General features: G+C 40.7%; 5 protein-coding genes across 6 annotated transcripts; 2 read left to right on the top strand and 3 right to left on the bottom strand.

Annotated features, from left to right (window-relative positions):
- Positions 1 to 4,588: 4,588 nt before the first annotated feature.
- Positions 4,589 to 6,974, top strand: LOC115743308 (1-aminocyclopropane-1-carboxylate oxidase homolog 12-like). 2 transcript variants are annotated; one of them, XM_048285281.1, is made up of 3 exons: positions 4,589 to 5,201; positions 5,413 to 5,739; positions 6,633 to 6,874. In XM_048285281.1, the coding sequence occupies exons 1-3, from the start codon at positions 4,690 to 4,692 to the stop codon at positions 6,856 to 6,858; spliced, it is 1,065 nt and encodes a 354-aa protein (XP_048141238.1). In that variant the 5' UTR covers positions 4,589 to 4,689; the 3' UTR covers positions 6,859 to 6,874. The 2 variants fall into 2 exon arrangements, with proteins under 2 accessions (XP_048141238.1, XP_030533891.1); XM_030678031.2 differs by having other exon boundaries at positions 4,591 to 5,201; positions 5,413 to 5,734; positions 6,633 to 6,974.
- A 308-nt stretch (positions 6,975 to 7,282) lies between these two features.
- Positions 7,283 to 10,743, bottom strand: LOC115743310 (transcription factor bHLH104-like). The gene is made up of 5 exons (XM_030678033.2): positions 10,559 to 10,743; positions 10,320 to 10,415; positions 9,937 to 10,032; positions 9,447 to 9,609; positions 7,283 to 7,765 (listed from the first exon to the last, which is right to left on the bottom strand). Exons 1-5 carry the CDS (start codon positions 10,675 to 10,677, stop codon positions 7,514 to 7,516), a joined length of 726 nt encoding a protein of 241 aa, XP_030533893.1. The 5' UTR covers positions 10,678 to 10,743; the 3' UTR covers positions 7,283 to 7,513.
- A 1,063-nt stretch (positions 10,744 to 11,806) lies between these two features.
- Positions 11,807 to 15,182, bottom strand: LOC115743309 (electron transfer flavoprotein subunit beta, mitochondrial). Its single transcript, XM_030678032.2, has 5 exons — positions 15,001 to 15,182; positions 14,630 to 14,914; positions 13,574 to 13,654; positions 12,676 to 12,770; positions 11,807 to 12,175 (listed from the first exon to the last, which is right to left on the bottom strand). Exons 1-5 carry the CDS (start codon positions 15,067 to 15,069, stop codon positions 11,950 to 11,952), a joined length of 756 nt encoding a protein of 251 aa, XP_030533892.1. The 5' UTR covers positions 15,070 to 15,182; the 3' UTR covers positions 11,807 to 11,949.
- A 2,263-nt stretch (positions 15,183 to 17,445) lies between these two features.
- LOC115743275 (ethylene-responsive transcription factor ERF096-like) lies at positions 17,446 to 17,964 on the top strand. The gene has a single exon (XM_030678001.2). The coding sequence runs from the start codon at positions 17,446 to 17,448 to the stop codon at positions 17,905 to 17,907; it is 462 nt and encodes a 153-aa protein (XP_030533861.1). The 3' UTR covers positions 17,908 to 17,964.
- A 2,806-nt stretch (positions 17,965 to 20,770) lies between these two features.
- On the bottom strand, positions 20,771 to 21,306 carry LOC115743315 (ethylene-responsive transcription factor ERF098-like). Its single transcript, XM_030678038.2, has one exon. The coding sequence runs from the start codon at positions 21,231 to 21,233 to the stop codon at positions 20,808 to 20,810; it is 426 nt and encodes a 141-aa protein (XP_030533898.1). The 5' UTR covers positions 21,234 to 21,306; the 3' UTR covers positions 20,771 to 20,807.
- Positions 21,307 to 25,033: the final 3,727 nt, after the last annotated feature.

The raw sequence follows: 25,033 nt of genomic DNA, 5'->3' as shown, positions 1-25,033 counted from the left end.
GTCACAAATTGGGGACGAAATTAAATTTTTTCGTTGCTAATATTTGCGACGCTGTATTAGCCACAAATTTTTTTTTGTGGCAAAATTCGTCGCAAAATCCATTAGCGACGAATTTTGCCAAAATTTTCGTGGCAAATTTCGTGGCTAGAGGCTTGTTTTTTTGTAGTGGTGTAATATATGTAAGCCGAATCGATCAGTGAACTTGTCTCGTATAGAAAGTATAAAAATGTTCACAATCATAAACAGACCCGCAAAGTCGTGAATCATGAGGAGGATTAGGTGTGCAACAGTCGACGTGATCTTTGTGAAAATAATAAGTGGACCTGCAAAGTCATGAACCATCGTGAAATTTTCAAGAGATATTTTAGGCCCACGGCATCACTGATGTTTTCGTTGGTTGTGTTTAGGGCGCTTCCTCATTCCACAAAATCATCCTCTCGTGAATATTGAGATCGAAAATCAAGGCTCCGTTTGTTTCGTGAATAATATTTCCCGGGAAAATATTTCGCTCATTTTCCAGCTTTCAGTTAACGGAAAAGGTTTTCCTAGCAAAGCTTGAATTTGGGAAAATGATTTCCTCTTTAAAAAAAATTGGAAGTCGTTTTTCAAAATATGACTAGGTATCGGCGCTTAGATCGGGAATTAATTCTTTGCTTGGGCACAAGAGCCCCAATGCTCGTTCCTAAAAATATTTTCCAAAAATGTCACGTTTTCTTCGAAACAACCTGAGCCTAAGAAAGAGTCTTAAGTTAAGACCAATCAACGGTTATGCTCCATTTATTCCGCGCAAAATATGATATTTTTGAAAAATATTTTTCAAGAGGTCATTTTCCAGAATACACCAGATTCGGCTCACTTATTGATTTTGTTTCATCGTTCGATATGGAAAATCTAATTTGATTTTCATAAATAAATATACATTATTCATGCGCTAATAACATGAGCATGGGTAGCAGAGGAACTAGGTATGGGCACTAGAGTCACATGTTCACTTCGATGGGCCCTCACCCGAGGGACGGCCTCGATGGGCTTGAGCACAAGCACCGGGGTCCAAGGTACTTGGGTCTCGAGCACGGCCTCGATGGACATGGATGCGGGGTCGAGGTCTCGGGCTTGGCCTCGATGGATCCACGCATGGTCGCCCCAGGATTCGATCGGGATCTGGACATGGGTACTGGGTTCTCGGGCCTAGGCGCCAAGGACTTAGGGACTAGCATTGGGATTTCCATGCTCAAGCGTAGAATTGATATCTAACCATATTTTGAAAAATGATCTCCCACAGCGTTCTGTCGAGAAATGGATAGTCTAACTTGGTCGAGCCTTTCCCCTAAATTCTCTTGATGATTCCGGCTCAGGCTCCGCCAGCTTTCAGATTGTATGATCTTATGGGCACAGTACCGGCCGTATTGTTGCAGTGGAAGCGAAAATTTCAACTACGCCTGCCGTTGGAGATTTCCTTTCCTTTTCTTTAGACTGAATTGGATGACGTTACAAGATATCATTTGATATATTATTTGCTATTTTGTTATCTTTAAGAATTCATAATTTACCCCGTGTGACTTAATAAATCACACGAAATCGTATTGCTATAAATCATACATCTAGTTTCTCGAGTCTGTCGCGAGCATGCATCTTGTCATGTCACCGCTCCTTCCTAAACTAGCAGAATGGGCATCCTAAATGCTAATGAGTTCGATCGAATGGAGGGGCTGAAGGACTTCGACATCACGAAAACCGGCGTCAAGGGCCTCGTCGATGCGGGGATAAGGAAAAATACCGAACATCTTCATCAGACCAGCCGATGAGCTCGCCGAGGATGACATCAACTTTTCCTTAGGCGACGTCCATCGCCCGGTCGTCGATCTTAGGAAAATTCAATCGCCTGAGAGGCGTGAAGCGATCGTTGACGAAGTCAAGACTTTCTTGAACTATAATTTCTTCAGGTTTGCAATCGGATCCCATGCACGCACAACTCTTTCTTGAACTATAATTTTGTGTTCCTGTCACACAATCCAACTCCAAAATGTTCTGAGATTGGCTTAGCTGTCGAGGTATGGGCTTGCGTGTGTGGATTACCAAAAAGCATACTTCCTTTGTCGGGGATAATTCTCATAAACATTGTGGGATGTGAAAAGCCGTGGAATAATCCCTTGCGACAGACGAAATATCGAATGCGACATGAAAATTTAACTCCGATCCTGTGTTAAAATATCAATCAAGATCTTGAACTTTAGCATGAATATATAATCATGGTACCCTAAAAAAAAAGAAAAAGTCATGCGGGTTCAACCTGTGATTTAGGTTTCGGATCTTCTTTAAATGAAGATTGAGATCCTCATCAGATCGAGAACTCGTTGATATATTGATGTGAGTGCGCAGCAGAAGTCCGCTAGTTTCGTCGGGGGAGATCACCAAAAGGGAGCCTAAATCCGAACCCGTTAACATATCTAATCAAACTCACCTTCACTCAAAAGTTTAAACTAATGAGTTATGGGCTAACATGAATATATTAACTGCTCTACACCATATCGATTCTTTGACGTGGTATTTCTTTAACACAACTCACTCACACGTGTTTCCTAACGTTAATATTAGTACAAATATCATCGAAGCCAATGGCGCTCTCCTTTTGACAACTTGAAATCAACAAGTAAACAAGGCACAGAAACACGTACTTCTGACCTAGCTGAAAATGCAGATCATATGGAGCAACAAATTCAGGAGCTTAGAGCACCGGGTACAAGCGAGTCGAGTGGGCCCAAGAGTTTCAGTGGCATTGGGCCCATTGGAGAAGGTCTTCGGCCCAATCAGAGAACTCATACCCGGAGAAAGCCCACCTTTAATGCAGAGATTTTCGACCGAGTGAATGTGCTTCCATGCATGTATCATCAGAAGAAGATTTCTTAAATAAGAGTGCAAGGGTATTGTTCCAATAAGGTTGTCTGTGTGCAACCCTAAAATTTTAGTGGATTATGGGGATGGTTACTTGAATGTGTTGATTCTTATAGGTTTTGTGAATTATATGAGGTTTAAGTGAACAATGAACACATAAGGCTTCACCCACCTTAAAATCAAGTGATGCAATCTTGAATTAACACTAATTAAGCCACTCAAACACATAATTTTCAAGAAATTTTTGGTTATTTTAAAAATATAATTAAAAATATATAAAAAAAATATCCACGTCGGCGCCAAATGTGTCACATAAAACAATCGATGTCTACATCAGCGATCGCAAGCCAAAATTGATCGAATTAACTCAATTGGTATAAATGCAAAATATTTATGATTGAATTGGTACTAATGCAAAGGGTTTGGGATTAAATTGACATCAATAAAAGTTTAGTACAAAACTGGTACCAATGCAAAAAATGTATGACTAAATTAGCATAACAAAAGGTTTAGAATTAAATTGACACTAATTCAATAGTTTAAGACTTTTTGATACTTTTTCCAATGCCAGCCTATTAACGTGGCTACTATAGTTTGCATAGTAGTAGAATTGTTAAACGAATGGATTGGGTTGGGTTTGGGTCGAGTCATAATGATCCGACCCAAATTTAACCCTTTAATCCGTTTATGACCCGTTTATGCGTAGTTTAAATTTCTTAACCCATACCCGAACTAATATATATTACTAAAACACTTTCATATTTAATACAATCTAAGAAAAATCATTTCTTATAAATTTTGGAAATATTATATTACTAAATTATTGGGGACAATTTTATAATTTTAAAAAAAATCTTAATCTTTTATTTCTTTTGAAAAATCTGAATTATTATTATTATTATTATTATTATTATTATTATTATTTATTTTATCTGAATTTTTTTATTTGAAAAGGTCTGATTTTTATTTTATTTCTTTTTTTTCCTTCTAAGACGGCGAAGGTCACTTGGTCACAAGGGCGGGCAAGGTGGTCGAGCTCTTAGGGGGAGGTGGGAAGCTCGATTCCCAATCTTCTCGGTGGGGTTGGGGATAGGAACACGTGAGTGAAGGAGCAGGACCTCGCAACTTGCACATAACACATAATGTATAGTAGGAGGGGGGGTGGAGACGAGTGAATTAGGGAGCAAGATTTCGCAACCTGCACACAACACATAACGTACACAGTGGAGTTTGTAAAATAAAATAAGATGGGATAGAAGTAAGAAAAGCTTTCTTAAGTTGGATTATTTTCGAGCTGACTTAGGCGCCATTTGATCCATCGGTTTGAAGGGTCTAGAAGTAAGAAAAGCTTTCTTAATATTATATAGCCAAGACGAATGGGCTAGTGAACTTGCCCGTTATATAGAAGCATGAAAATTGTTTGACTGACTGACAAAATCGCGAGCCGTGAGGAGGATCACGTTCAAGAGTCGACAAGATCTTGGCATGACATGAGGTGTATCCATTTTGGGAATATTTTAGAGTTTTTTTTTTTTTTAAAGGAATCTTTTTAGAGTCATCTCTTATTGATGGGGAGACATTGTTCGTCACCAAGTTCGTCACTAAGCTTAAATTATTGGAAAAAAACAATAAATTTATTGGGAAATTTCCAGAGTGTATACAGCTTGTCAACTTACGGTAAAGTTGCACGTTGTTTAACATATTTTTCCCCATTCTTTTTACCTTATGATAGATATAATTTGCACTTCATAAGACAGCAGCACGCTCACTTGCCATCGCTCTTCCTGAAACACCGTAATGGACATCCTAGATGCTAATGAGTTCGATCGAATGAAGGAGCTAAAGGACTTCGACGACATGAGGACCGGCGTCAAGGGCCTCGTCGACGCGGGCATAACGAAAATACCGAACATCTTCGTCCGACCGGCGAATGAGCTCGCTGATGACAAGATCGATTTCTCTTTACGCGACGTCCATCTTCCGGTCGTCGACCTTAGCCAAATCCAATCACCCGAGAAGCGCAAAGCGGTCGTCGACGAGGTCAAGGCAGCGTCGAGCGAGTGGGGGTTCTTCCGGCTGGTCAACCATGGGGTCCCGCACGGTCTGATGGAGGACATTCTGGAGGCGATCCGCGAGTTCCATGAGGGCGACCCCGAGGAGAAGAAGCGGCTCTACTCGCGAGACACGGCGAGGAACCTTGTATACTACTCCAACTATAGCTTCTACCATGCGCGGAGCTTGAGCCGGAGGGACAGCTTCGCTGTGATGTCGAATATGTCCGACCCGCTCGAGCTTCCGGCCACTTGCAGGTATCGCAAATTATTGAACTGTCAGCTCAGGCAGGGCTTTTGGTCGCTAAAAACCCTAATTTCTTATACACAAGGAAATCTCTAGGAGCGTTTCGCAATGAGAATAATTGTCACTGTGCAGTTACTAATACTAATTACCCGGGCCGTTATTCGAACTCGCTTGAACCGAAAGAAGTCGCAACGAGCTTACCTTGATCCGACGCTTGAACAGGGAGGCAATATGGGAGTACAGGAAGCAGATGAGAGAGCTTGGAGATCTGCTCTTGGAGTTGCTGTCCGAAGCTCTAGGGCTCAAGCCACGGCACTTGATAGAGATGGAGTGTGGCAAGAAACACGACTTGGTGTGCCATTATCATCCACCATGTCCGGAGCCAGATCGGACCTGGGGATCAACACAGCACAGAGACCCCTTCTTCCTGACCGTGCTCTTGCAGGACCAAGTCGGTGGCCTCCAAGTCCTGCATCAAGATCACTGGGTTGATGTCAAGCCTGTCCCTGGGAGCTTTGTGGTCAACATTGGGGACTTTCTACAGGTAAGGCATCGATTCACACACAAACTTTTCTTGAACTCTTGTTTGTGCTCCTGTTAGAGATAATCTAACCTGGAAGCTTATGAGGTTGGCGAACCGGTCGAGGCATCAACTTGTGTGTGGGCATATTAGTTGCAGGCATAGAGTCGATTGCTCGCTCGTACTGTATAGGGAAAACGGTGGTACGTGCAGGCAATTCATCTGGATTTTGGCTCGTGTCTTATCTAATTTTTGAAGTTAGTGGGGGTATATTATAAGCTCGAAGTTTACCTATTAAAAGCATACTTCCTCGTCATTAAAAGGGAACAAGCATTAAGTGAAATAAAAACATTTGTGAAGTTGAAGAACATGGAACAATCCATGCGACGGATAAAATAATAAACGCGACATGAAAACTTAAGTCCGAAAGTCATGTTAAAAAAAAAAAAAAATCAACCAACATCTTGAGCTTTCACATGAATGTAAGATCATGATACCCTAGAAGCAAGTCATGCGGGTTCATTAGGCCTTTTTGAGTTTTGCACCTTCCTCAAAAGAAGATTAAGCTGTTGGTCTGATTAGCGGCTTGTTGAAATTTGGGAAATAATTTCATAAAGCGGTAGCTAACAATTTTATAAAGCGGTAGCGTAGGAACTTGGAAAAGTGGACAGAAAAGACAGCTCTTTTCTTTTCTATTCTATTACTACTAGATTAGTATACTCTGACCCCAAAAAAAGTATTAGATTAGTCTCAGTTAGTCATCCTGGCTTAGTGAGTCCTTTCTTGATTCGATATTTTGGTGTTGGCGCGTCAAGTAAATATTACTACAAAATCATCAAAGTGCTCTACTTTTGTTAACTTGAAATCTACAAGTAAACCAGACACAAATACATGTATTTTCTGACCTAACAAAAAAATGCAGATCGATTATATCGAACAACATATTCAGGAGTGTAGAGCACCGGGTGCAAGCGAGTCGAGTGGGCCCAAGAGTTTCGGCAGCCCTCTTCATCACCACGGGATCAGGCCCATCGGAGAAGGTCTTCGGCCCAATCAAAGAGCTTGTGTCCGAAGAAAACCCCCCTTTATACGGAGAGTCTCGACCAAGTGAATACTTTTCCTTGTTTCAGCAGAAGAAGATTTCCTAAATAAGTCCAAGGAGCGAGAGCAACTCTTGCTCTTGCCTCCTGGAGAGACGGAGAACACAACAACATAAGTGCGGCTACTGTGATCATGTTCTAATAAGGTTGCTTGATTGTAATGTTCAAGTTATAGTAGATAACGGGGATGGCTGCATAAGCGTATTGGTGGCTGTAACTTTCGTTAATCATGAGGCTACTACGTACTTTCTTTTTTACTATTAAAGGCAAGATTGTGATACCTTGCGAGGAAAACTTCAGACTTCCATGCTCTTATAAAACTTTTATCAAGTTCTCCACATCCTTAACAACCTTGCGAAGATAAACGATTTGTCATATATGCCCTGTCAAAATTGTGAAACACTAGAGCAAATCGTGTTCCACCAGTATAGAAGACCCCATCTCATCATAATAGGCAGTTGGACAACAATGATTTACAAGCAAAAGAGACTTCATTTCTGATAACGATGAATCAATTGTCCATGCAATGAATGTCAGGAAACAGAAAAGGGGTGCAAGAATCCATTAGATGTTCTTTGAACAAAATGCATGCCTCAACTATCAAAAATGGGGCACGCCTTGAGCAATATATACATGTCAGAATATGAGGGAACCACGAGATTATTGTACGGCGAAGAATCAGCGAAACGACCAACCACCTTAACTAAGCAGCAGGAGGCCTCAGCTCATGATCGGATGACGTATCACGGGCAGCAGGGGGCATATATTGCCACATTGGAATGTATCCGTAGCTGGGGAATACGGGCATCTTATTCGCCCCAGCATGATATGCCGTGGCCGGATGAGGTGGTACAAACCCGGCAGGTGGGACAGTCATGGCTTTCAACTGCTGCTCCATCCTTTCTTTATCAGCCTTCAAGGAAAGTTTCTCTTCTCGAAGCTCATTTTTCTCGGCCTGTTATAAAGGAGAACAAAGCATCAGAGGCCAGTCAGCACAAGTGTGCCCTTTCAACTTTTCAGTTCTCGAAGGAAAAGTACAATCGATGAGATTTTCATTGAAACCACAAAAAATTCACGGAGTATTGAAGAACATTGATTGCTATGCTGCATGTGCTTAGAGTTTCAACCTATGTCACAATTGAAAATACTTAAAGAACTTCTAAGTGCAGGCCTCCAAGCAGTTAGGAGTAGTTGTCAACAAGACCCAGCTGTAATTTGTTCTACTTTCTAGTCAACTTTTTTCTGCATGTAGGAGAGGTCTTCGTTGACCATTCCAACGCATGTTTAAGACCCACCTTCAAATGTTCCTTGGGATGTGGCTGTCATGTGAAAAGGTGAATCACTTAGCCTCACAGTGTCAATTCAAGGACTTGTTTTAAGTTTTAAGGCAAACAACAAACAAAAGATAAGGCAAGTGAAACTAGTGCCTCATTTAATAACCTTTGCCTTGAGGTTCTTAAGGTTTTCTGCATCAAGTTGCAAGTGACAACTTGGAGGACCTGTGTCACTTAGCTAACTGTATTCCGTCTTATATCAGTTAGAAATCTTGCCATTGCATTTTCTTCAAGAAAATTGCCACAGCAGCCATAACGGCTTCCTATGAGCTGGAAACGATATTAGAAAAGTCAGACTAGCAATATATCACACTTCAGCCCAAACTCAGTCCAATAGGATCGCTAAACCATCCTATTGTTCTGAGTTTGCAAAATCCTACAGAATTTTCTGCTAAATAAATCAACAAAAAAGCTAATGTGCATGCTTTTTGACTAATTTTATGCGAACACCTTCGAATCTTTCCCTCATCACCAATAAATTGACAGGGAAAAAGGAGAAAAGAGCAGGAAGAAGCTAGTCCCGTACAAAACAGAGTGGAATATTTTGTATTCACTACAACCAAACTATAGACTTCCTAGCACTAAGTTGGCACAAACTTTTAAAGATAAGATTGACGACATCTGTTGTTCTAGCCAACAGTGATCATAAAACATCATATGCAATTTGACCATGCTATCTCCTCACAAAGTAGCATTAGGCATCTGTTGCTCTTGCCAACAGTGATCGTAAAACATAACATGCAATTCAATCTTGCTATCTCCTCACAAGGTCACATTAACGTTTAATTACTACTAGAACTTTAGGGGTCTAGCCAGTAGCTCGGCCCAAATTTCTGACCTATAAAATGTAAGAACATTTGTAGCTCTCGCTGACAGTGAGCATGAAATGTCATAAGCAAGTTGACCTTGCTCTCTCCTAAAAAAATATTTTGATTAATATTAAAAGATAAATAAAACACGCAATTTCTTCTAGTACCATTACATATTAGCTGACTTCTTCAACTATGTTGTTTGACAGGCTCATAGATAATTTTGTCTGAGTGTTTTGCAAGCCCAACCCCATGAGAAAATTCTAGCTCGTTTCAACTATAACAGCAATGATAGAACAGCAAATACCAAAAGGAAACACAAATTAGACCGTTGCCATTTTTACATGCATATCACATTGATAAGCATTACCAGGAGAGCCAAGCATGGATAACAAAAACATAACAAAAAACAGAAGAGACACTGATTAAGGTCATATAATCCCTGTTCCATGCCAAATAAAAAGCTGACCCTTCCAGAAATTTTCAGACCAACCTTCAGGCATTTTATTTCTTCTTGCAGCTTTTCATTTGTTTCTTTGAGCTCCTCAGACTCAGCTCTAAGCTGGGTCAAAACTCTAATAGCATCATCAAGTACGGCCGTTTTTTCAGTTTTGATTGATCTCCCAGGTTCCAAGATAGAGCTCAAGTCTAGAAATCTGCACAACATTGCCATGTATATCTTTGAATCAACTACATAAAATGCATGGAAGAAGATAGGGAGATGCAATATTACCCTAAAAGGTGCATTGAACACAGTGGTCAAATTATTGCTACTATCCGGCATAAAAAATGAGTAAAATACTAAAATCCTCACTGAATACCCCAGTTCTATAATAGATACATACATATCCAACTAAAAACCAGAGAAGTCCATCATTGCACATAAACACCAACGCCAAAACGTAATAATAGCAGACGATATAGCTTTTCAGAGAAGTACATCAAAGAGTACAGGCAATCACACACAACATTTAAAGTGAAACCTGTCATTCAGTCTCTCCCTCCGCAACTTCTCGCGGCAAGCTTTTGTGCGTGGCTGCGGCTGCGGCTGCGGCTGGTTGCACGCATCATTGCGTCCCCTGCAGATCAGCCAAAGGTAAACAATTACCGTAAACCCAACTGGAAGACGAAAACTACAACAGTAATCAACAAGCGCCCTAAGAGTGAAAAAGACAAAAAGAATCAGTAATTCACAAAAAAAAAAAAAAAAAAAGCTAATTTCATCAGACACTCGAAGCCAAAAGCTGAGATCCTCCGAGAAAACACAGCTCCAATCCAATGCAGTAATTTTCGTCACGCACCCACCGTCAACAACGCCGAGCTACACAATCACTCAAAACAGAGAAACTCATAGAAGATGAAATACCTCTTCCGGGGGCACTGCGCTCCGCCGAGGTCGTCTCCCGCCGATGCCACGCCGCCCGCCGGAAAATCGACGCCCACGGCGGCGGCGGCGGCGGCGCTACAACAAGGAACCGCCAACGGAAGACAATCAATCAAATCGATCAATGGAAACGCCTTCAGGCATGAAAACACACGCAAACGAGCGCACGGGGCGGAAGCGAAAACTCGGAACCCTAGACACGGAGGAATCGAACCCGGTACCTGGGATTGTGGGGAGGCCAAGGTGAAGGAGTGGAGGGAGCGTCGCCGAAGAGGGAGGCGCAATCGAGGAAATCCCAACAGCTCGGATCGTCCCCGAGCCCGAGCTCCGTCGAATCCATGCCTGAGCTGAGGAGCACAAATTGGTTTTCGCAATGATTGACCACGAGTTACTGCTGCTTTTCTTCCTTTTTTCTAATTTTCCTTCTGTTGGGTCAAAAAAGCACTAAATTTTATTTATTTATTTTGGCCATGGACCAGTGTGGTAGTGCCACGTGGAAGAATCGATGAGGTTGGTCGTGCCACGTGGCGCCTCCAAAATGGTGAACAATGCACATGTGGGGTTGTTTTTGGAAGAATCAATGAAAGGAGAACAAGTTCAGATTCTCTTCAAATTTCCCATGTGAGTGTGTTTTTTAACTTCTACATTTTGTTCTTATAAAAATAAAATCTTGTGGTTTTTCTATTTTGGTTTTCATTTAATTCAAAATACTTAAGAATTTGATTATCGGCATATGGAATTTTTTCTGGCTTTGATAATTTTCTACGATTTAAACGAAGTTTTTACACCAATAAGTATGCGGCCTTGCTGCTAAAGAGATTAAGAGACGAGGACGCTAATATTTTCAGACTTTTCGATCGAAAGAAATATATATTTTTTATGGACTAAAAAATAACGAGTTTAAATTGGAGAGAAGGAAATCGTTTTTCCAATTTCTTGTTAGGCATTACATGTCATTTTTAACAATACAAATTGCCTTTATTGGATTCATTTGTTTCCAATACCATAAAACCGAATCTTTTCGACTTGTTTTCGGTGACAAAAAGTTTTTAATGTAACCAACACATCCTATTATAAGTGTATTTTCCATCAAAAAGGCCAAAGCAAGATAGAGTTGTTATGTAATACTTATATGCTTAGCCTTGTGTCTAATGTCATTAGATAGCTGCATTTAAGCATGCTCAGAGCCTGGAAATTGTCTGGAGGTGAGATTCAAGTTGTCCTACCTGGAAAATCTTTTTGGATTGCCCCATTGTCAAAAGATCACTCCCTATTGAAGTCCTATCTTTCAGACATATAAATCTTCCTTCTATCCCCTGTAGTTCATCAGAACCAAATCGTCACTTCCCTTCGCAAACACATCGTGCGTACCACTCTTTAAGTGACCGAGACATCGGCCATGCAGACATGCAGCTCACTGTAGAATGTCGCTTGCTGCAAGAGCTGGCCAAATTGGTGGAAAGAACGAAGATATCAAAGATTGATCTTTATTAAACTGGAAGCATCATCCAATGAACAGATCACATACATGTTAATGTTCCTTTCATGAAGGGTATTTGACATTTCGTTAGAACAACCACAGAAGCTGTTAAGCTAGACATACGAGAAGGAATCAGATGACGCGAGCTTCGTTCTTCAGCTTGTCGATTAGCTCATTGACAGAGGAGACGACGACACCTGCTTTCCTCTTGGGAGGTTCCGTCACTTGAAGGACCTCCAGATCAGACTTGATCTCGACATTCAAATCTTCTGGGGTGTACTTCTTTATGACCTTGGATTTCGCTTTCATGATATTGGGGAGCGTCGCATACCTTGGCTGGTTCAGTCTCAAGTCGGTCCTGCATAAGAGATGTGATTTGAAGGTTGTTAACGTCGGGAGTTTGAGCATACATAGGAAGTGCGTAAAAGGCCAATACCACATGTTATAACTTCTGTTGCAATAACAGTCTAGGCCCAAAACTAGAAAAAAGTTTGCAACCCCTATCTCAATAAATTAGAGTAAGCAAAAAAGATTTGTAGGTCCTTGCTTTCCGTGGGCTGTTTGGTTATCATCGAATAATATATATACTAAATGAAAAATGACATTTAAACATTGCAGTTACCAAGCTAAATATTAAATTGGCAGACTTTTAGGAGCTTCCACGGCATGAAATTTTTCCATCCAACCAGACTTATCTCCGCATGGGAATTTTTTCGCCTTGAAAGAAAAAGAGGAAATCCATGATGCTAGGCACATGGTGATTGGTCAGGGTAGAGGAGGACACCTCGCTCAGAGAACACCTACTAATTTCTCAAGATTCAAAAAGACTAAAAAGTATAAGAAAAAAGTTGTTCTCACGTAATGACTGCTGGCAAGTCCAAAAGCACGGTCTCGATGCCACCATCCACTTCCCTATCCACAGTCGCAACCCGCTTTTCTTTGTCCAGGGTAACCTACTAAAAGGGCAGACACAAATCATCAACCATGAAAAGCACCAAAATGCAAGCGCGGGAAAGGACAGATGGCAAGAGAACATAAAGGAAGATGTGATCAAATCTGGATAAACACCAACAGGAGATGTAGATCTGGCAGAAATCAATTATCAGCATACTCAAGAAATCTTATCAACTTAAGTGTAAACTACATCAACTCCTGTATAACATTATATATCTTTCTTCTTGCCAAACCCCAAGAGAGAGAGTTAATTATCATCAGCTGAAAGTTAGAGGATGGTAAGAGCCACACATTTACAAAGGAAAAACAAAACTCCCAAAACAGCAAAATCAATACCAGAAGTTAAAATAAGGACAACAAGTGGGAGCATTTAAAAAAGAAGAAAAATTAACCCGCTCTAGATCTAAAAGATTAACTGCCAAAGGCTAGTTTCAAGACAATTAAGAGATTCCTATCCTGTGACCAGACTTTGTTCAGTGGGAGGTTACTTCAATTGACTATTACACAATGATCAAGAGTCATAGAACCCTCTAGACCTAAAAGATTGACCGGTGAAGGCACATTGCAAGAAATTGAAAAGATGGATACATTAGTGACCTTGAACCACTCCCTCGCCGACACAAATTAAACACTTAAAGACAGCAGATGGGGGCTCACGGAAGAAAATGTGGAAACAAGAGAAGTGAGACTATTACTGAAGAAAAGGACTATTAGAGTCCTTAAGATTAATGTGTACTGAAGGGACAAAGCCCCAGGAATCTTACACAACCGAGTGAAGGATCAGAATCATAGCAAATCTTACCTTAGAAGCAAAGGTTCCTTGTGGCCATTTCAGCAGCCCTGCAAGCATTTGCCCAGTTTGATTGCAGTCATCATCAATGGCCTACTCACAAATCAACAACATTAGCTCATACAGAATGGAGAGCATTATACACAGTGAAGGAAGCACATCAAATAGGTCAATGGCTCGAGACTTAACTCTAAAATGGTCATTGTAACAGGTAATCTATACAATCAAATTTGGATCCGAAAACAACAGAAAGTATATCAATTGACTGAGAAGTACTTGGTATCTCCAAATTTTTGCAACTTAGTCAAGATGAAGCAATGAGAGTTACATCTCAATTTTCAGAAATTAATGCCCCAATCAACATGGTTAATAGTTATAGGGACGCTTCATGCCAATCATTCAGACACTTGGAAGCTCAAACTGACTCCTTTCTACATAACCTCTTCCAAAGCTGGAGGAAGATCTCAAATCCATGATGATATACCATCTCTAGGATCTAAAGCCAACAACAACTCCAAACGTAAAGGACCTCAGCAAAACCAAATAAGAGCTACAATAACATCCCATTCATAATCTTACCCTCGATTTCTAGATAAACGATGAACTTGTGACTGGTCAAAAATGCTTTCCAAACATCATTTTGTCTTCTGAAACGGAAGATTGAAGCTTTGGCTTGATAAGTTGTCTGGCAGACACTGTTCCATGAACCGAGCTAAAAACTGTAGAATTACCAACTGAAAGCCTCAGACTAATTTCCTTTCGTATGAACACCCTGTGCAAAACCCGAAAACCTAGCTCTCTCTCTCTCTCTCTCTCTCTGGAAAAAGAATATTCGAAATGGACGTTAGACTTAGACCCATTCCTATCTAACGCATCATCATTTCAAAGGAGACCATCTTCGTATCCAGAACCATGTCATTCTAGCAATCTATCAAAAACATTTTTTTAATTCAATATAATACAAGCTTTTAGCACAGTCCTTCATCTTCAACAATGACCCACAATCTCTCAATTTCCACTTTCTCTTGATCTTTCAACAACAACAATAACAGGGCAAGAAACCAAGACCTGCTTGCCAAGAATGAGAAGCCCAGGCTTCTCGGCCTCCACGAGCGCTCTCAAGACCTTGGCAACGGACAGCGGATTCAAACCGTCCTTGAACTCCACGTGGATCCCTCTGTCCGCGCCCATCGCGAGCCCCGTCCTCAGCGTGTCCACGCACTGGGCGGGCCCGACGCTCACGGCCACGACCTCCGAAGCCAGCCCCGACTCCCTGATGCGGAGCGCCTCCTCGAGCGCGATCTCGCAGAACGGGTTCATCGACATCTTCACGTTCTGGGTCTCCACCCCGGTCTGCGAGATTGACGGGATTAACAAACTCGGTCGATTTGAGGACGAGGAGGAGAAGTAGCAACGGAGAGAGAGAGAGAGAGAAGTACCTTGTCGGGTTTGACTCGGATTTTGACTGCGTAGTCCACTACGCGCTTGACGGCCACCATTATCTTCATGGTCCTCCTCTGGCGCTGTGGCGAGAGAGAGAGAGAGAGAGAGAGAGAGAGAGAGGAGTTGGAAGGAAGGAGGAGATGACTCAGAACAGAAGAGATAAGCACAGTATTAACAAAACAAAGAGCAAGGTTGCGTTTGTTCTTCGAATTTCTAATCAACATGGAATTGAATAGGATAGGATAAAAAATTCAAAAATTTTATCATATTTTATTTACTATTTGATGAATTACAAATTTAAATTCTGATAAGCAGAAGTAAGGCACGGCTAGGATCGACTCTATGCTATTAAAATATCAAGATGTTTTAGAAATTATTCAATAATGAATTCTAATGACTGAGTTATTTTTTAGTAGAGATTTGTGCCATTTGAATCATGCATAACATCGACGGAGCAAACCCTATAGAATCGGCGATCTCAATTTGGAGTCGAATTCTTTGAGAATGACGCGTTGGCCTTACTCGTTGTCCCGTCGAGTGAGTAAATAAATGCTGAATAATCTAATTATTTGGCCTCTTTTCGCAAGTTGAAGATGCACTCATTCAGGTCATCCAAGAGAGCCCTTTCGAATGTCGAGACCCCTTTTAAAAGTTGATGATCAATCTCGAATTCTTCATAATATATCGATACTCCTTCAAATATTGGAAAGGTTCAAGCGGTTAAAAAATGAGAAATGTCATCTCATATAATGTCAAATAATCAATTAAAGAATAAGGTTACTGAAATGCCCAGCTTTGCGGCTAAAGATCCCAGCCTGGTGTCGCCGAAGAGGCGGCCCACTTGACACTCACCATCGCTAGAGAGGCGGTTGCCATGCTAGAGAAGCGGCTCGACGCGACGGAGAGGCGGCCAATGCGGAGGAGAGGCGGTGGTTGTGAGAAAAATTACATTCTCCTCGTGTCATTTATTTTGAGAAATCCTATCCTAGTCTATCACACCTCCTCCCCTAGGATTATTTTATCCCGACTATATCCTCTCTTTTTTCTATCCTAAACAGTTGCCAAGCATAGGATAGGATAAAATATTTTATCCTAGTTTATATCCCGACAACCAAACATAGTCCAAAAATTTAGGTGAATACGTGTATTAAGTGAATTCTTTTATCTTTTTTTTTATTTGCCCTTTTTCTTCGACAAGACTCCATGTGGCACTACAAGCACGCCACATAGATAATTTCGTAACTCGACAACGCTGATTACTATTTTAATGCTTCACATTTTGTGAAAGGTGAAGAGAAGAAATATAGCAAATTGAGGGCGGTAGAAAAATTGATCGTGAAATTTCATTAACAGGGGAGTTCCTATATGTTTAAATGAAAGTTGGAGGTATACTCGGTGTGCGTCTGGTTCAGCTTTTAAAATGGGCTTTGAAAAAATGCAAATGCCTTCAACCTAAAGGGTTTGCGAAAATGCTAATTTCTTTACAAAGAGGCTTTGAAGGCAATTTTCTATTTTTTTTTTATCAACAATAACCTTGGCCGGACCGGCGGTTTCAAGCCGCCGGCAATCAAGATGTGGCCCCAGCGGCCGTTGGCGGTTTCAGTGCTATTTTTCTTTTGTAAAGTCATGAGGTCAGGTATTCTTTTGTACGTATATATCTAAATATAGTGGATTTTGCCCGACTGAAATGAACTATCATTTGGCAAAACATAAGCAAAATGGCAATTTGATACGGGGATCTAGAAGACTAGGAGGCGTGCAAATCTGAGATGTGGACCGTTTTTCCCAGCTACTAAATTTTGGTCTTCGATCCTCTATTAAAATTTAAAAATGTCGAATCATAACTTTAGGATTGACTAATCTCCGTAAATGCTAGCAAACCTCGCCGGCATTGTCAGATAAGACACCACTCGTCGGCTTAACGAGAATAATCGCAAGAAATAAAATGAAAAAGAGTCTAAACCCAACTTTGGAAAAAAAAAGAACAAGGGAGAAATACATGGATTTTCAAGACATAAAGTAAGAAGATCGTAGTCTAAAGGACCAAAAGATCAAATTTTCATTCGAGGGTTTTGACAAAGATGTCCCTACAGAATGTCCTAATTGTTCAATTTGGGAGGGATTAACCAGGATTAATCGCCCTAATCTCCATGGCATCATTAATCTAGACATGCTGCTGAAAAGTCCAACAATTTTTAAGAATTGAAGGGACGCACGGAAAGAATTTAAAAGGGGATCTTCCCAAAGCCGCCACCTTTCGGGTACATTGCACCGGAAAGCAAAAAGCAAAAGCCGTCGATGGCTTCCTTTTTAGCTCTTTCTAGGGACGTGCTCACTGTTCTCAGCCACCTCGTGCGTTGACATGTTCATCTCGATTGCTCGTAAACTCGTTGTATAAATTTCAAATGTGATCGAGAACGAAATATGGAATGAAGACACACATGGACGACGAGAAGCCGAAAGGAAAGATCGAACCTGAAGGAGGAGGAGGAGGAGGAGGAGGAGGAGGAGATGGAGTACCTGAAGTGCGATATAGAGGCGTCCGGAGGCGGCCGTGGGGGAAATTCGCGGCCGAGATCCGCGACTCCACGAGGCATGGCGCTCGAGTCTGGCTTGGGACTTTCAGCACGGCCAATGAGGCGGCTCGGGCCTACGACCGTGCTGCGTACGCCATGAGAGGTCACGCTGCTATCCTCAATTTCCCTAATGAATTCCCTCTAGGATGTAAGGGTGCTAGTTCTTTGCCGCCGCCGCCGCCGCCGCCTTCTTCTGTTTCTTTGTCGCCGAAGAAGCGAGGCAAAAGCGCCCGAGGCCGCGATGAACGGGTAGTGGAATTTGAGTGCTTGGACGATAAGTTGCTAGATGAACTTCTTGAAAACGAAGAGAAAGAGAAGACGAAATGAAATGGCTGTTCTATGTTCTCGTTAATCAAATGTTGGGTTGTCCATCACCATGATTACACCGGAGATTTGGTGATTTCCCCTCTTCACGGAGGCTGTTTTGAAAGTTTTAAGCCAAAGGAGGTAGTCAAATCACACTTGTTCTTCTCTGTTGAAAAGTAGCAGCCAGTTGATATCACGATCCTTCACCGAATTATTAGAAACCTCGAATTATTCTTTGAATCTCAACCTAATTTGTCTACTTTGACAATCTCTTAATAATCACACATTTTGAACTAATGACCCGCCCGAAATGCTTTTGCTTTGTAGCCTCTTTTGCTATGGCAAGTGGTCCCAAATGTCGCGGGTAAGTGCTTCTTTTTATGTCTTAATCCTAATGTCACCTTATAAAGTGTTCTTTCTTGTATGTGTCCACGGAAGGTAGGAATTGCATCTCATATATTTGCTACAGCACAATTTGACAATCTCATATATCCACTAAAGCAATTTCGACATAGAAAACAGTCGATATGCACGGTCTGTTAGGCAAATCTACAACATACTACTATTTTCATTGAGTTGTTTGATGCTTGTGGTATACGATTTTGGAGCTTCTTGTTGTAATTTTTGTTGATTATAGGCACAAAATTTGTTATCACATGTAGGATAACCAAGAATGAGAAATTTTCAAATAGTATTGTGCTGATTTCTATTAGCCTTTGATCTGCTAGATTACTCACTTGATTTGGTGATTCTTTAATTTGGGTTAGTCACTTGAACATTTGTTGTTCAAATTGTTTTACAATGAAAGGAAGGTTCAAGAAGGGGAACCGTTTGGAGCATTTATATGCCTCAACCTGAAGAGCAATGCCATTAAGCAAAGGATAAATGATGAAAAAACAATTTATTTACTAGTTTTGGCTGGGCAATACAAGTAGACAATTGGACAATGTAATCATATTGGAGATTTTATAAGAGTTCCCCACATAAACTGACCAATTTGTGAGGATAACTTTAGGGTTTCAACTATTTCCAAAGACCCAACACCGAGAATTACAATTGGAATGCCTTTTTCTATTCGAAGAACCCAAAACGACCTTTATAGGGGTAAGTTTGTTGCTAGATTCAAGAGTAGAAAAGTCTAGATTTAGGCCCCATGGGGTGTAGCACAGTTGGTGGTGTTGCTTCAATTCCACCTATATGGTGTGATTGCGAATCTTCAGGCTTGCATTGCTTGAACTTATTTGGAATTAGGGGTGAGGATGCTCCTAACATCCAGTGAGGGATTTACCTGCCACGATTAGTGTAAATAAGGACGTTACGGATGCTCCTCGCTGTTATAAAGAAAAAGTCTAGATTTAGAAACAAAAATCGAAGGTCAAGATACAATAGAAACAACCCATTAATCATAAACAAAAAACAAAGGTCGAGATATAATCAAAACAACCATTTTGTCCATAAGAATGAGAAATGCCTAGAATTTCTTGGATGCACCGTGTCCATGTGCGAGTCCATATACATTCTAACCTCAGATCATGTCACGTACGAACATTGATGACTCATATGCTTCGAGCTCGTATCCATCCGGATCACCTAAGAGCTCTTCATGTTTACTGCACCAGCGACATCAAATCCACTTTTGGGAGAGCATCAATGGCCTTCGTTTTGGAAAGAAAGTCATTCTAATCACTAAGACAAAAGCCCAGATTGTGCAGGTAAACATGGAAACTGTTCCCTCTTAAATCCCTACCGCTCTTGCACCTGCTAGAGAATGCAATTTTCACTCATTTAATGATTCATTCTGCCTTAATATCATTAAGATAAGATTTTCCATGAAATTTATCCATGCAATCTTTCAGCAGATTTATGTAAACCTTCTTAGCATCTAGTCGGATCTGGATCTCCATAAGTTTCATTTGGAGATCTCTTAAACTAAGGTATATAGTGGTGATTAATGCAGCTGGGGATGAATGAATGTTTCCTCTCTCTACCAGCTCTTTTAACCCCATCACTATAAGGGTTTGAGAGTGGCTCCTCAGCTGCATCAAAAAGGAATTTAAAGCTGGCATTTGGTCCATCCGCCTGAACTACCATTCGATTTGTGTCCAACACCAGTATTGATTTTCCTCAGCTGGAAAGTTGCTGCAATCAAACATCAAGAACAAACTACACAACTCTTTTCTCCAGCTGTGCCTAAGATCTTTTGGTAATGAGAATATGTGTGTTTGGGCTCCTCTTAAATAACTTTGTCACTGTCCAACAATGCGTTGATTGTGCAAAATTTATCCTCCATTAACTTGCATTTGCAAAGGACATAGGAATGGAAATACATCAATGCAATGACCTAGAGCTAGTGGGTTTTTCCCCACCTCAAGAACTGGTTAAAAACTCCCACAAAACAGCATCTCTTACTGACAGAAAATAAGAAGATGTATGCCTGTCTTTGCAAGATTTAATCTAAGGATGCAAGTAACTCTTCCAAGCAATGCATTATCTAATGCCTAAATATATATATATATATAAAAAAAAAAGCTCATCAAGATTATGTCTCTTGATGCACCAAAAAACACTTGCAAGTGGCTTTTAGACTAGGGCATTCCTCAAATTCAGAGTGTCATAATATGATTCAACCAAACACTGAACATTTTGAAGTATTTTAGATTGATCCGTTGCCATTTTACCTTCAATTTTGCAGTTTTTCCACGCTAATTAGCAGTCACCACACAAACCCTAATCACCCAAAGTGAAGTCAGAAGTAGATCTGGCTTAATTACACGCCAAAAGGCTCCAACCGGAATCGAAATTACTAGTTCATCGATCCAAGACACTCGCACACTTCCGTTGCCAGAACTGGTATGACCATCGCTGGCAATGGTCATCAGGAAGGGGAGAGAGAGAGGGAGAGTACTTAAAACTTTACCCATTCACTTGTTTTTCCCCTCTTCTTGTTCAAGGAGATCCTCAAGAACCTTATCATCCAAGCACTCGAACTCGAAAACTTCTTTTGCTTTCTCACTGGAAACACTTCTCTCTCGAAGAGAACTCTCCCCGTAATCCACAGACGAAGACGGCGTTTGCTCCGGAGGATGTGTAGATTCCGCCCCACGAGTGTAGTCCTCGCTGGGAAAGTTGATAACAGCTTGGTTACCCCTCAACCGTATTGCGGCACGGTCGTAAGCCCTAGCAGCTTCTTCCGCGGAATCGAACGTCCCGAGCCACAGACGAGCTCCATGCCTCGACGAATCTCGAATCTCGGCTGCAAACTTCCCCCACGGCCGTCGCCTCACTCCTCGGTAGCGAACCGATCCTCCTTTTTCTTCATCTTCTTTCGCCTTTTGAGGGTTTTCCATGATATTTCCCTTTCTTTTTTTTTTTTTTTTGGTCCCTCGAGCTGCACAGGAAAAAGATATGTCGAAGTATGAATTATTGGTTTCTTCTTTCCTTCTGTTGGGTTCGTTTTTCTGTGGCGGAGTTTGAAGATATGTCACGCTAGTAGTAGTTAATATAAGACACGATGAGTGGCGGAGCTTTGTAATTTAAGGTTTTATTGTCAAAGATGTCGACGTTCTCTGAAACGTGGATTGACCATCTAGTGCTTTCAACGCCACTGGACTCATGACCATGTTCACATCTGCTTCCCGGAAAGTTCTTACAGGTTGGAAATCAAAATCTTGGGGACCATTTCTTCTGTGAATTCAACGTTGCTCGGGGGCGCTTTTTGAACTACTGTTGACTGGTAATTGTGTTTTCGTATGATTAACATGAATTCTAAGTGCCGTGGTTCTTGCGACCACATGGTTGGAAGGATTCTTAACTTTTGGGCCACGCCACACGTTCTACGTAGCAGCCGTCGGGCACTTTCTGTCATTTCTCTACTTCATGTTCACCACCATTCGCCGTTGCCAGCTACGGAGTTGGATTCAACTATCAACGATGGGTCAACTCGATCTAGATCACGTGGATAATATATATGCATTGAAAGAGAACTGGAGACGTGATTTTGAAACTGTTCTACAAAGATACCATTAAGATCGTTCCCTACCAAAGAGACGAGTTTTTTCTATTAAGATTAGGCGCACGAACACAATGAAATAAAGAGTAAATGCGAGAAAGAAAAATTGAAATATAAAAATTATCACGGTTCGCCCTTAAATTAGGGCTACATCCAACAAAGGATTCTTCTATAATTAGCACCCCTCACCTCTATGTTGCAACCCTCAATTACAAGAGAAAGAGATTATATATAACGATAGTTGTTCATTGACACAACCCAAACTATCAATAAAATACGGACTCAAATTGTAAAAACCCTCTAATTTTTTGGGGGCCCTCTAAGTCTCTCGCGCCTTCCCATCGATGGGAAATGTAAACCACACATCAACATTTTCGGGAAAAGTGAAATAAAAGTCTTAAACGTAATGCATTTGTGCCAAGTCAGTCATTAACATTTTATTGATGCCAATTAGTCCTAAACCTTTTGCATATGTGTCAATTGAGTCCATGTAGCTGATTTTTCTGAAAATCGCTGACATAAACGCTGGTCATCCCATGTGGCATGACAAATGCCGACGTGATTTATCTTCATATTTTTTCTCTTTCCTTTACGTACTTTTTTTCCTTTTTATTAAGTGTTGGCGAGGGTCACCGACCTACCATTGCTGACCCCAGGCGAAGACCTAGTGAGGGCTTTGCAGCCACGGTGGGGCATAGGTGAGGCCGCAATGCTCCTTGCCCAGCCACGGACGAGGGTGTCACGGCCCTTGTCCGGACCTAGCGAGGGTCAAGGACCCTCGCCCGGAGTCGGTAGGTCAATTGACAACCCTTGTTGGCCCTCGATAAAAAAAAAAACGCACAAAAAATAAAAAGAAAAAAAATAAAAACCCAAGAAATCATTAAAAATATTTAAAAAATAGCGATGTCAATGCCAGCCGTGCCACGTAGGATAACAAATGTCTATGTCAACGATTTTAAGCCAAAATTAGCCCGGTAGACTCAATTGGCGCAAATGTAACAAGATTTAGGACTGAATTGGTATTAATAAAAGATTTAGGACTAAATTAGCACTAATCCAATAGGTTTTGGACTTTTTTGACACTTTTGCCCAAGCTCGTACATTTTCCTCTTGGACTTCTAAGGCATAGGCCAGCGGCTTTGCTCATGATCACCTCTAGCTACCCAAACTTAATGTTGGCTGTTTAATTTGGTGCTATGGAGAACTTAGTATGTGCCTTATGCCTAATCCCCGCTATAAGAATGTTACCAACGAAGTAACGAATACAGAGTGCGTAAATGATGAGAGCTTTAGGATTTATTTGTATAACTTCAAAGAGGCGTTGAAGATTTCTAATAATCAACATGAGCTATAACTTCCTACTATCCTTGACGTACAATAGATCCAACATATAAGAACTCGGTCTATGATGTAGTAATTGTTTGAGATAAGCACAATCAAAATCCTAAAACTTGTCATGATAATACGATTAAGTTTGAAAACTTTCAATTCAATGCATTTCTATGACAAGTTTTGGTACTTTATTCTTTTGTCCATAATTATTGTTACCTCTTTAAAGTCGGGATAAGTGTCAAAAAAGTCCTTAACCTATTGCATTAGTGTCAATTCAGTCCTAAACCTTTTTTTTGTACCAATTTAGTCCTAAACCTTTTGCATTGATGCCAATTAAGTCTTAAACATTTTATTGATGTTAATTTAGTCATAAACCTTCTATATTGTTGCCAATTTAGTCCTAAATCTTTTATATTTATACCAATTGAGTTAATTCGGCCGATTTTGATCGAAAATCGCTGACGTGGACATTGGTTGTCCTATATGGCACAACTAGCGCTAACTTGGATTTTTTTAATATTATTTTAATATTTTAAATAATTTTTTAAGCATTTTTTTTGTTTTTTTTCAAAATTATATTTACAAATTATTTAAAATATCAAAAAAATATTAAAAAAATATCCACGTTAGCGCCAACCGTGCTACGTAGGATAATTGACATCCATGTCAGTGATTTTCAATCAAAATTGGCCAAATTGAGTCAATTGGCATAAATGCAAAATTTTTAGGACTAAATTGGCACTATTGTAAAAGGTTTAGGACTGAATTGACACTAATAAAATGTTTAAGACTTAAATGACACAAATACAAAAGGCTTAGGATTGAATTGGCACTAATAAAAGGTTTAGGACTTAAATGACACAAATACAAAAGGTTTATAACTGAATTGGCACCAAAAACAGGTTTAGGACTGAATTGACATTAATGCAATAGGTTTATGACTTTTTTGATACTTTTCCCCTTTAAAGCCACTACTATTGACATATTTCAATAGGACTTTATTCTACGTAAGGATTGCTAAGTTGGGTTAAGGGTACTTGAAACCATTGTGAATAATCAGAGGAAAGCCCCAAAAAAGTTGAAAGGGGATCATAAGTAACTGAGCTCGTGACTTCTAACCCTGATACGCACATAAAATTGATAGTATAATCATCTTCTTTGAAAGAAAAAATCAATATTAGATTATGGTGCAAGTTATATTTTATAGCCTAGCAAAGATGATGAGGAGAAATTTCGAAAAAATTATCCAAAATGTCATAGACTTATCGTACATTAGTCAATTCGGTTCCAAAATCCTTAATTTGGCTAATTTAATTCTAAGCCTTTTGACAATTTGCCACTTTTAGTCAGAAATCGATGATGTGAACACTAGCCATCCTACGTGATATAGCCAAGATCGATAGGGATAAGTTCTGTAACTTATTTAAATTTTTAATTTTTTCCTTTACTTTCTTTTCCTTTTTACTGTATTTCTTCCCCAAAGGTCACGAGATTACAGCCATTGCAGCTCTCGTGGAGCTAGAAATGTGGGGGGCGAAGGGCACGACAACCCCGACCTCGTACAGAGGTGAAGGCCATCGCGGCCCTTGTCGGCTCGCATAGACCCGACAAGAATTGTGATGACCTTCTTCTCGCTAGATTTGTGCAAGGCGAGGGCCATGACGACCTGCGATCACGGTCGATGGCATCACAGCCCTCACATATGGCCGGTGACCCTCACCCCACCCCCCCCGGGCACCCACCGCGCGGTGGCCCTTTGGGGAAGAATATGACAAAAAAAAAAGAAAGAAAAAAAAAGAATTAGAA

Source organism: Rhodamnia argentea, chromosome 1 (assembly GCF_020921035.1).
Source record: "Rhodamnia argentea isolate NSW1041297 chromosome 1, ASM2092103v1, whole genome shotgun sequence".
Lineage (NCBI taxonomy): Eukaryota > Viridiplantae > Streptophyta > Magnoliopsida > Myrtales > Myrtaceae > Rhodamnia > Rhodamnia argentea.
This window is presented reverse-complemented; position numbering and strand designations above follow the sequence as displayed.

What these genes read in the sequence shown, in the direction of transcription:
- LOC115743309 (XM_030678032.2), bottom strand. Translation starts at nt 15,069, where the DNA reads ATGAAGATAATGGTGGCCGTCAAGCGCGTAGTGGACTACGCAGTCAAA. An exon ending in TCCGAGTCAAACCCGACAAG is followed by an intron (nt 14,915 to 15,000) that starts GTACTTCTCTCT and finishes TCAATCTCGCAG; the next exon opens with ACCGGGGTGGAGACCCAGAA. An exon ending in GACTTGCCAGCAGTCATTAC is followed by an intron (nt 12,176 to 12,675) that starts GTGAGAACAACT and finishes TCTCTTATGCAG; the next exon opens with GACCGACTTGAGACTGAACC.
- LOC115743275 (XM_030678001.2), top strand. Translation starts at nt 17,446, where the DNA reads ATGGACGACGAGAAGCCGAAAGGAAAGATCGAACCTGAAGGAGGAGGA.
- LOC115743315 (XM_030678038.2), bottom strand. Translation starts at nt 21,233, where the DNA reads ATGGAAAACCCTCAAAAGGCGAAAGAAGATGAAGAAAAAGGAGGATCG.
- LOC115743308 (XM_048285281.1), top strand. Translation starts at nt 4,690, where the DNA reads ATGGACATCCTAGATGCTAATGAGTTCGATCGAATGAAGGAGCTAAAG. An exon ending in GAGCTTCCGGCCACTTGCAG is followed by an intron (nt 5,202 to 5,412) that starts GTATCGCAAATT and finishes ACGCTTGAACAG; the next exon opens with GGAGGCAATATGGGAGTACA. An exon ending in GGGGACTTTCTACAGGTAAG is followed by an intron (nt 5,740 to 6,632) that starts GCATCGATTCAC and finishes AAAAAAATGCAG; the next exon opens with ATCGATTATATCGAACAACA.
- LOC115743310 (XM_030678033.2), bottom strand. Translation starts at nt 10,677, where the DNA reads ATGGATTCGACGGAGCTCGGGCTCGGGGACGATCCGAGCTGTTGGGAT. An exon ending in GCGCAGTGCCCCCGGAAGAG is followed by an intron (nt 10,033 to 10,319) that starts GTATTTCATCTT and finishes GCTGATCTGCAG; the next exon opens with GGGACGCAATGATGCGTGCA. An exon ending in AAGAAATAAAATGCCTGAAG is followed by an intron (nt 7,766 to 9,446) that starts GTTGGTCTGAAA and finishes CCTTTATAACAG; the next exon opens with GCCGAGAAAAATGAGCTTCG.